Genomic DNA, 10,802 nt, shown 5'->3' with positions numbered 1-10,802 from the left:
GGCTGGTGTGCGCGCGGGCGCGTGGGACAGCGGAGGGGATGCCTGGGCGCGCCCGGCCGTCGGGGGAAGCGCGGAGGCGGGCACGCCGGAGAGGGCGGGGGCCGAGCTTATAAAGGCCCGCGGGCGGGCGGAGGGCGGGAGCCACCGAGCCGCCGTCCGGCCCAAGTTGGCCTCTGCAAGCCGCGCTGCGCTCCTCCGCGGGCAGGCTGACTCCCGAGCGCTCGGGCCCCGACCGTCGGCACCGGAGGGCGCGGCGCGCCCGGCCCGAGGAGGAGGCGGCGCGAGGGTCCCGGCGGGCCAGTCGGGGGTCCGGGCCGCGCCGCGCGGCACGTGCGGAGACCCGCCCTGTGCGCCATGGAGCGCCGACCCCCGGCCTCCGCGCCTCGCCCTAGCGCCTCGCCTTAGCGCCGCGGCGGCGCGACCCTGGGCCGTCCCCATGGAGCCGCACGTGCTCAGCGCCGTGCTGTACTGGCTGCTGCTGCCCTGCACGCTCCTGGCCGGTGAGTGGGGGGCGGCTGGACCGAGAACGGAGCTGCGTCCCGGCTCCCCATGTCCCAGCTGGGCCGCCGAGCGAGGCCCGCGGGGCCAGGGCTGCGAGCGGGCGGGAGGGCGCGGAGATTCCCCGGGACGCGCGGCCCTGGGCGCCCGCATTCCAGAAGCATGAGACCGCGGGCGGCCGCGGCGGGCCCGGCGCGGGGTGGAAGGGCGGCGACGAGGTGCACCGCGGGCGCCCAGGACCTGGCGTTTGGGCTGGGAGGAGGGGCCCGGGGGAGGGGGTCTGTTTGTCCCTAGAAGAAGGGCCGCTACGATGGTGGTGGGGTGGGGAGTAGAAATCTCTCTTTCTCTCTTTTGTGTTAAAAAAAAAAAAAAAAAGTGCAAACTTGCATCACGACTTCCTGACCAATCTGGGAGCAGGCGGCTTCCTGCCTGGAGCTGTTTAATTTGGAGTTTTCCTAGCAGAACTAACGTCCAGCCCCGGGCACAGCCCCTGGCCCTGCTCCTGCTCCGACTGAGGCAGTCCCTTGCTTTGGAAAAGTACTTAGGGTTCCTCCTCTTCCTCGTGCTCTTTTTGGCTTGGTTCCAGAGGACCGGGGACAGGCCTGTGCCCTGCTGTGGAACAGGGCCACCCCTGGAGGCTCTGGCCTGGCATCAGAGGTCCAGTGTGAAACCCTGGTCTGTCCCTTGCTTGTCAGAAAGCACAGCGCCCACCACCTTCTTAGAGGAACACCTCTGCAATCCTCCTTGCCTGGGCCTTGCCCAGGGCACAGTGCCCAAGAACTCACCCCTCCACAACCCCTCTGGTCAGCTCCGCCCCACATGTGACCCTCTGCAAGCCTGGGCTTACCCAGAGAAACAGCAATTGGCCTTGGGAAAGCCTGTCTGCAGTGTGCACACCCCGGTCCTCCGTGGGGGGGCTCCTAGCCGCACACCCTTCCTGAGCCTTCCCCCATTCCCGGGAGTTCACTGTCCACTCTGTTCTAGGTAACCAGGTAGGCTCCCTGAAAGCTGGGGACCTGGTGTGGCCCAGGCAGATAGGACGCAGCTCCCCAAATGCTGGGGACCCAGCACAGCCTGGACAGAGAGCACTTGGATTTGCAGCACCAAAAGGTGGCCAGATGTGGGGAGATGTTCAAGGCAGGAATCAATGGGAGCCATTGAGGTTGGAAAGGAGGGCTCTGGAGCTGTCCTCAGTGTGGCCAGCCCCGGGAGGACCACGCCACCCGGACTGTGCTCAGGAGCACACTGGGTCAGAGGCCCACAGTGCTGGCCTGTTCTCCCCTGTGACTGTAGAAAGCCAGAGGACCAGATCAAGTGGCCTGGGCAGGCACAGGGTCAGAGTTTAGAAGCAGCTGGCCCCAGGAGTGTTCTTAAAGGGGCAGGCTCACCTGAGTCTGTCCTGTGGCACTGCAGCCCCGGGGACTCCAGCACTGTGATTTGGAAGCACCTGAGTTGGGGTTAGACGGATCTTCCCTTTTCTTCCTCTGAGTAGGAGGGAGGGCTTCTTCCTGAAGGGGCTGCCCTTTCCGAGGGTGGGCTGTTTTCTCTCTCTGGCCAGATGGTAAATATTTCACATGGTGAAATAGAAGTCTGATACTGTTCCAGTCCTTAGAAATGTGAAATCCATCCCTAGCTCGTGGACAGCACTGGAGCAGGCAGCAAGGCCAGGTCAGGTGGGCGGCAGGTCTGTAGTCCCGAGGGACAGCAGGGGCCTGCAGCTTCCTGGCTCCTTGTCACTCTGCGTGGGCCAGGCCCGAAGCTTTGGCTCTGGGAGGTGTCTCTGGCTGGGGGTTCCCACCCCTGCTGTTAGTCACCTGGGGAGCTTTAAAAGTGATTGATGACTAACTCTCTGGACTTTCCCTAAACCTAAAATTGCCCCCAAATAGAGTTTTTTTCATGAAAAAAGTACTGATGCACAGGCCACGCCCCACCTGATCTGTGCTGGGCCTGGGCCTGTAGCTGGGGGAGGGGACACGATCAGCCAGGAGCCCTGCCTGGGCACACCTGAGCCTCTAGGCACTCCTGAGGGAGCCGCTGTCCGGCTGATGGCAGGGTCCAGCTGGCCTGGCTGGAAGTGGGATGGGGGGGCTCTCGAGGAGTGTTGGTTCTGTGGTATTTTGGAAAGGAGGCCTTCAGAGGGATTAGTCACCTTGTGCTGGGTGAGAGTGTGAGTCATCCTCCGTCACCCAGCCCCCATGACACTCCCCCTACAGGATTACTACCTGAGAAGCCTCAGCGAGAACTGGGGTCATCTGGAGCAGCCCCACCCCTTGTCCCAGAGCCAGGCTGAGGAAGGACGGGGAGAAGGGCCACCGCTCTGACCCCTGGCCTAGCTGGGCAGCCCGAGCAGCCATCAGCAGTGGCAGGGTGGTGCAACCCGACTGTGGAAAGCAGTGCGTTTGGGCAACGTGGCTTCTGCTTTCGGTTGCCGGTGGCACAGGCTGGTGGGCACACCCAGCCCGCTGGGGACGGCACTGGGGCAGGCTTGATGGCACGGAGAAGACAAATCCTTCTCTGATATTGATCCCCCCAGCAGCAGAGACTTGTCACACTCCCCGGCAGCTCCACTGGGCTCTGGGCAGTGAGAGGACCTGGTAGGACTGCCCAGGAGCAGTGTTTGTGGGTGGCTGGATCTTGGGTCCCAGTGCCAGAACTTGGCCTCCGGAGCCGGGGAGGTCCCACTTCCCATTGCAGCCCGGGGGCTTCCTGCCGAGTGTCAGCTTCCTGTGTGGCAGAGGGGAGGGCCATGGCCTCCAGGCTGGGCCTGAGAGGCTGAAGAATACACAGGACAGAACCAGGGAGGGCCTGCCTACACAGTGTGGGTGTGGGGGGGAGGGACCAGGGGCCCTGGAGCTGAGGCTGGGCCACCGTGGTCTTCCTGAAGGTGGTCACTGGCGCCCAGCGCTGGGGAGCCAGGTCCAGCGGGAGAGTCCTGCAGAGGAAGCATCCTTGCTGGGTGGGTGGAGGGGTGGCCCCTGACCCTGGCCCCAGGCTGCTTCCTGGGTGGGCCCCTCCTCTGCTGGCAGCACTAGAGGGACCTCCAGGTCCCTCCTGTAGATCCTGACCACCGTGGCCTGCGCTCATCCCCTTTTGACACATCTGTTGTAGAAATGTGTAATTAGGCAGTCAGTTTTTTTTTTTTAAATATATGCTTTTCTTATTACTAAGAAATGAGAACCTTTCCTCGCGGTGAGGAATCCAGGCTTCAGTCTGAGCGGCTGGCGGCAGCTCCGATCCCGCACCTCCCGCTGGAGCCGGTGTTCCCCCCTCCCCAGGCCGGCAGTCACGGCCGGCAGCTGGGCAGCTGGGCCCTGGTGAGATCTGTCGGGGTTGCAGCCTGTCCATTTGAGCCCTGGGCAGGGGTCACTCGCCCTCTCTGACCCTTTGAACCCATCAGCCTCAGAGCAGCTGGACAGCCTCTTCTGCATCGGGAATCTGGACTGCAGGAAGTTTTCTCTCTAGCCCGAGATCCCCAGGGGAGGTGACACCCAGGGTGAAGCCTTTCCTTCCCCGAGTCCACACCTCCTGCTGCAGACGCACCTGCAGGTGCTGGGGTGGAAGGTTGCTGGGAGGACAGGGGAGGAGGCTGCAGGGAGGTGCTCCTGGGCGGAGGCTCGGCCTGGCCTCTCCTGCTCTGAACGTGCCAGCCCTCACCCTCTTACTGGGCCTCAGTTTCCTCCCCTGAGGGAGGAGGGACTGTGGAATCTTTAAGGTGCTTATAGGTCTTTGATCTCTGGTCTCAGGCTGTAGATGTCAGGCCCAGGCAACAGCGTGAGGCTGGGGCCTCTCGCAGGAGAAGTGGAAGGCTGGCTGATCCTGGGGGCGGGGTGTGGGCCGGCACCCCCAGACAGGCTGCCATCGGGCCTCCCGGGAGCACAGGGGAAGGGCCCCCCCGCCTCAGGGTGGTTCAGCACCCACGCAGGTCCCTCTGCTCTCTCTGGCCTCTTCCGGAGTCCTGAAGACCATCTGTCCGTGTGTCCTCCTGTCCTGGTCTGTGGGAGGAACTCTGGGTGGTGCCAGGAACCTGAGGGCTGGCGGCCACTCCTCTCTGCTGGCCTAGTGTTCTGCCAGCGTCCCGGCATCTGTCCACAAACTGCAGCTCTCTCCAAAATGGGGTCTCCAAACAATGCCACCCAAACAGGGTCCCTGACAGTATCCTCCCAGGTCGGGCCCCTAATGCAGCCTAAAACAGTCTTCCCAGCCACGCAGGTGGGCCTCCCTGCAGACACCGAGGTGCGCAGGGGTCAGGCGGACAGGCCTGGGCTGTGGCCCTGGCACCATGCTCTGAAGGCCAGGCCAGCTTGGGTGTGCAGAGGAGACCCGTGGGAGGGGAGTGCTGTGAGGCTGGGGAGAGGTGGGCAGAGGGTCAGGGAGTCCTGCCTGGCTGGAGGGAGCCATCTCACTCTGAAAACACAGCAGATACCTCTCCCCTCCGTTTACACAGACCTGGCCAAGGCTTAGCAGCCGCTCAAAGCGAAGGTTCATGAAGACTCAGATGAGTCGCAGGGAGCCACGCGTCTGGCTGCACCCGACCTGACCCCTCGACGTGTGCTTCTCGTGTGTGTGTGTGTGTGTGTGTGTGTGTGTGTGTGTGTCAGGTTCATCCTGTGACCAGCACACAGATCACCCCCAGTAACTGACCAGAAGACGGAGCCCTTGTGACAGCGCACTGTCACAGAGGTCGCGAAAGCCTATGGGACGTTCATTATGGAATCTCCCACCCGTCTGTTTGGAGTGGGGCCGGCTGCAGGCCTGTCCCTGCCTTCGCTGTCTTTTCTTTCAAGGTCAAACACCCGCCATTGTTGGCCGCCTTGTGGACGCCGACTCACCCGGCCTGTGGGTCGGGCCGTTCTGCTTTCATTTTGCTTAGGAGCATATTTGTTTATCTGGGGTGGACTCTGGGTCCCAGGGTGACTGTCTCCTTTGTGCATGAGGACCTGAGGCCATGCTCAGATGGTCACTTTATATGCTGGAACCTGCCCACCCCAGGGCAGTGAGCGCCCGCCACGCAGTGCCAGCTCCCTGTGTGATGAGCCCAGGGCAGCTGTCTGGCCAGGTCCTCCTCTGGTGACACTAGCCCCTGGGCTGATGTGCCCAAGCTCCCAGCTCCTTAAGCTGGTCAGGAGCCTCTGCTGAGTGGGGCGGGTCAGTGTTTCTGGTGTGTTTTAATGACATAATTATAGGGGGTATTTTAGGTCCCCTCTAACGGGCCAGCTGGGTTGGCGTGGCTGTTTACCAGGCTGGGAGTATATATAGTTGGGGCCACTTCTCCTTCCCTGGGTCAGGCTACAGAGGACAGTGACCGCCGCCGCCTCCTGTGGTTTCGTTGGCCATTGAATGGGCAGCTAAAATGGGCTGGGGCATCTGCAGACTTTGAGATCAGGAAGGGGCAGGGGCTGGGGCTGGGGCTGGATCTCCGTCCCAGGCCAAGTCTTGCAGCTGGGAGGACAGTCGGACAGTGCCGGTGGCACCCCGTGACCCCAGTGGTGCCAGGTGGTGGTCCACCCTTCCTTTGCATTCCTCTCCCTCCTGTGCTCTAGAGCCACCTGCCCTGGCCACCCTTCCTGGGAGTCCCCAGGGACAGAAGCAGAGGCACAGTGCCGATGCTGACGGGACCCTGCGGCAGAGCAGAGAAGTCCAGGCGTGGGTCCTGGCGGGCAGCCTTCTGAGGAGCAGGCCGTGGGCTGCTCTCTCACCTCTGGGTAGCCCCAGGGTCTGCACCCCAGGTCCGCGGGTCAAGTGGGCAGCACCAGGTAGGGTTCCCCCGCCCCGTATCTGGTTTCTGGCTAAGGTCAGAACTCTGTTCAGCACACACCAGTGTGACATCGTCCACTCCACCTCGCCGACCGGCTCTTGCTGTTTTCCAATTTCCTTTGCCCTCGTTGGGCGCCTCAGTGATGGCTGCCATGGCACGAGGCCCGTGAGTGCCTGGCTGGGTGCCTCTGGGGAGGCTGTGTTCTTGTGCATAAAAAGTGGGTCAGAGGGTGGCCTGATTGCCCAGGCTGCCCTGTGGGCAGGTGGGTGCACTGCAGCCTGGCCGGCCTCGGCATGAGCTCAGGCACAGGTCTTGAGCTGCTGTGGACGGCACAGCCTGGGGCCACAGCTCCCCAGCTTCACCCTGCCTGTCCAGGTGGAGCTGGGCACCATGGCTGGGTCTCGTCCTCTTCCCCTCTGCCATTGTCTGACTGCCCCTCCGGTGACCGGTCACTTGGGTGCAGATCTGCAGCCCCTTTCCAGGGCCCGCTGTTCCCACGGCATGCGGCTGTATCGTGCAGATGGGCCACCGACCCACAGCGTGGGCCTTCACTCTCGGCCTCCTCAGCATCCTGAGGACAGTGGACGCAGGCACACCTCAGTGGCTTGCTGGGTCAGAGGGGTGTGTGACCCCAGGTGCCACCGCCACAGGTCGTGAGGCATGCCACCCGGGCCACGTCCACCAGCAGGTTGGTGGTGAGGGGGCCTGGCCGGGTCTGTCCTGCGGCTGCTGTGTCTCCCTTTCTTACTGACCGTGTTGTCTCTGAGGTCTTCCAGCTGATTTCAAAACGGGCCGTTGGTCTTTGGCTCTATCAGCCCCTGCGCCAGCACCTGCCCGGCTTCCCTCTCGGACCTGTTTTTGGCACCAGGGATGGAGCCCAGGAGTGCTCCACCTCTGGGCTCCACCCCAGCCCTTCTTATTTTTTATTTTGGGACGGGGCCTCTCAGCTGCCCAGCCTGGCCTCAGGCTTGTGATCCTTCTGCCTCCAGCTCCGAGGGCTGGGGGACAGGTGTGGCCTCTGCCTGTCTGATCTTAATGGTGTCATTTAAGGATCAGGCCCTTTTAGCTCAGATGACATCGGGCTAACTCGCCTGGCTACTGTCCAGATGTCCACTTCCCCGCACAGTACCCTCTGCTCAGTCCTCCTCCCCGTCCACCAACCCGATCCTGCTCGGCCTTCAACCCGGTCAGACAGGGCCTCCAGCTGACCCCGACCCTTCTCAGCTGCTCCCCTCCTGGGTGTCACGGGATGATGGCGTCTGCCCTCTTTACTGCGGCCCCCGGGGGCCTCTGTGGAAGTCTGATGGGTGAAGCAGAGTGACCAGGCTCCCTGACCCACCACTGTCCTTGTCCCGGGCCTCGGGGAGGCCGTCCTGGTCCACTGCCTGGTTCTCCTGGCCGCCCCCTGCTGCACCGGGCACTGGGCTTTGCTCTCGTGGACTCTCTGGAGCTCTCCTGTCCTCCTGTGGGACAGTCAGGCCCCGAGTGGGGGGTTTCCTGGGACCCACCAGTCCCCCACTGTCCAGTGAAGCCTGTCCCTTTGTCCTCCGCTGCACGAGTGGGGGCCGCTGGGCCTGCTCCTGGGTGCTCGGGGCCACACCAGCCTGGGGATCCTGCCCTGCCGGCGGCTTCCGGGCCGTGGCCGTGGTCATGGCGTGTTCTCCGGCCTGCCTTGTCCCGGTGGGAGGGAAGGCCAGCCAGGCCACGGAGGTGACAAGTGGGCGTGGCCCCAGCTTCCAGGTCCCGCAGCCCATCCCTGCCTGGTGACGCACTCCGCGCTGCTGGGGACCACGTTCCAGACCTTATCAGCGGACACAGACCTTCCCGGCCAGGGGGCCAGGGGAGAGGGCGTCTCGATAGGCCCCAATCTCCAGAGGTCAGGGGTGTGGGGGAGGAGGCCCGCAGTGCCACAGGGTCGGGGGCCTGCAGGGAGCTGTTGATCAGGGGTGATGGCATCTGAGGGACGCTCCACAGGGCCAGACGAGGACCCCCGTGGGCGGCAGCCCTCCAGGCGGCGTGTGTTCCCTGGCCTCTTTGTTCTGTGGCCTCTGCGAGGGGCCTCCTGCCTCAGTTTCCTCATCTTGTGAAATGAGGTGGCTTCCAGCGAGTGGGGGGCCCGTCAGAGGTGGCTCTGGCTGGTTTGGAGGCTGGAGGGACACGTGGCGAGTGGGATCAGGCATAAGTGGACTGCCCTGGACCCCATTTCCAAGTCAGCCTGGGTGGACACCAGCAGGGGAGGAGGGCCGTCTCCTCCTGGCCACTCAGCAACCCCTGCCCACTCAGCTCTGGCCCTTAGAGTCTGACTCGTGGGGAGGCCCCTGCTGCTATCCCAGCCCCCCTGGGCGAGGTCAGGCTGGGGCAGGACCCTGCTGGACCCTGGCCCCAATCCTGAGCTCCTCCAGCCTCCCACCCTGCCCCTCGAGGTCTCCGCGTCCCGCCCCGGGCTCCTCCATGGAGCTCCCCGTGCCGCCCACCCTGCTCTGCGGCGTGCCGAGCCTCGGTGCCGCTGATCTGAGATGCCTGTGTCACACTCCAGCCTAGGCCCCACGTGGCGCTCTGGCCAGTGACCTCAGGAGCTCCTGCCTGAGGGAGGGACCTGGGTGGAGCTGGGTGGGAGGTGCCCTGGGCCCTGGCGACCGGACTCTGCAGGTACAGCCCTGGGGTGTCCAGTCCCGCTGCCCAAGGACCAGGCCTCCTGATGTAGGCATGGGCAGAGGCCACCCGGCCACAGGACACTCAGGTCATTTGTGACCCAGGGGCATTTCTCTTGGGACTGTGTTCTGAGTGGCGGCCCTGGCTGCACTGTGCTGCCTGAAAGCCAGGCAGTCGTGTCTGGTGGCACCAGGGTGCTGGGAGTCTGAGGACCTGGGTTAGGAAGCTGTTCTCCCTGAGCCTGGCAGGGCAGCAGGCCTGGGGCGTGGGCAACAGGATGGGGACAACCCGGGCTGGCTTAGGTCTCTCCTCCCCAGCCTCCTACTTTCAGACATGGCTGAGTCCCAGCTCTGCTTCTGGGTGTTTTGGGGGACTTACATAGCCTCTCTGAGCCTTGAACCCTCAGAGAGAGTTTAAAAGTGGGACATGACAGGTGGGAAGAGCCATGTCACCCTGTCACCTAAGGACAGCAGCACCACTGCTGTCTGTCCCCCTCACGAGGCAGGGGGACAGAGCTCCGAGCTGGTGCCTGGCAAGGTAGGTCCAGCCCCATAACTGTTCTGTTGGTGGGGACTTTCCCGCCCGCCCCAGGTTTATTTTCTTTTTTTATCTCTGGTTGCAAGATCAGCCGCTGCCCGGCTTGGCCCGGGGCTCCGAGAGACGCCCTCTGGGTGATGCAGGTGCGAACACCTGGCGGAACAGAAGGTGGTGGAACAGAAGGTGGTGGAACAGAAGGTGGTGTGCGCCGGGGCTGCGGCTCCACCCGACCTCACCCCCGTCCTCATCTTGGGCCCCTGTGGCCACCTGTCACAGGCAGCAAGGGGAAGCCACGGGGACGTGGTGACTGGGACCCGGTGGCTGCCAGGTGCTCCTGCCCTCAGGGCTTCAGCGCCTCCCGGGCGAGGCCCTCTCCAGAGTCCGCAGCCCACAAGAGCCCGCTCTGAGTCCAGCCTGTGGCTCTGCTGCCCAGGCAGGAGCCCCGGGCCCTGCTGAGGGTGACGTGTGACCGTGCGGGCTGCAGCGGGCTGGCGGTCACGAGACACCAAGTGTCCACTTGGGCTGCTGGGCAGGGGGTCCGGGCTGCCAGCAGCCATGCCACTGCAGTGGCATCAGCCCCTCCACCCTGGACTGTAAGGGCCAACTGAGTGGACATCCGGGAGCCCTCGCAAGGGAGGATGCGGCCCAGCAGCCTCAGCTGGACACTTCCGGGCAGACTCCGCTCCTGGGTGGGGTGGGAGTTGCTGGTGGAAGGAGCGAGGCCCGGTGCCCACTGCAGCCACGTCCCTGAGGCCCTGACCATGGCAGGCCCTCCACTGGACCTTCCCCCGCTGCCCTCGGGTCTCAGTAGCAGCTGCTGCCATCGGCCTGCCAGAGGCGAAGTCCAGAGAGTTCCCACGCCCACAGCTAGAAAGTGTCGCTACCAGGGCCTGACCCTGGGCAGAGTGGCCGGTCACAGGGAGTGGGGGCAGCTGACACTGGCTTCAGAGGCCCTGGGCAGCTGGTGGGAGCACACGTGGGCCATCCTGTGGCTGCCTGCACCCGCACTGGCTCTGGGCCCTGTGGGCTCTGTGTGTGTCGGGCTGTGGGAGGACTGAGTGGTGGCCTTTGGTTGGGAGAGAGGCGGCTGGCCTAGCCAGAGGGCCGGTGTCCCCACTTACAGATGAGGAGACTGAGGGTCGGAGAGGCCGTGCAGCTGTGCAGGTGGGACCAGCTGCTGCAGCTGGGTGCTGCGGGGCCAGGACCAGCTCTGGAGCGCACGGCGTCTCTAGCGCTGTGTGACCTGCCCCTTGTGGGCAGCAGTCCCCCGAGTGAGGGCTGCCTTTGTGCAGGCTTTCCCCGGCCGTGCAGGGCAGGGCTGGCTGGGCTGGAGAGGACGGTGGACGAGACCCAGTCCACT

General features: G+C 64.1%; 1 protein-coding gene across 2 annotated transcripts in view; it reads left to right on the top strand.

The window, feature by feature from the left end:
* Positions 1–10,802, top strand: part of Piezo1 (piezo type mechanosensitive ion channel component 1 (Er blood group)) — a 48,234-nt gene continuing 37,432 nt past the window's right edge. The window contains exon 1 of one of the 2 annotated variants that reach the window (XM_005335423.4): positions 1–500. In XM_005335423.4, the coding sequence (XP_005335480.2) occupies positions 437–500 (64 nt within the window). In that variant the 5' untranslated portion in view covers positions 1–436. The remainder of the gene's footprint in view (positions 501–10,802) is intronic. The other variant, XM_040280197.2, reaches the window with a different exon arrangement.

Source organism: Ictidomys tridecemlineatus, chromosome 15 (genome assembly GCF_052094955.1).
Source record: "Ictidomys tridecemlineatus isolate mIctTri1 chromosome 15, mIctTri1.hap1, whole genome shotgun sequence".
In the NCBI taxonomy this organism is placed as follows: Eukaryota; Metazoa; Chordata; class Mammalia; order Rodentia; family Sciuridae; genus Ictidomys; species Ictidomys tridecemlineatus.
The sequence above is the reverse complement of the archived record's forward strand: the minus strand, read 5'-3'. Positions and strand labels throughout refer to the sequence as shown.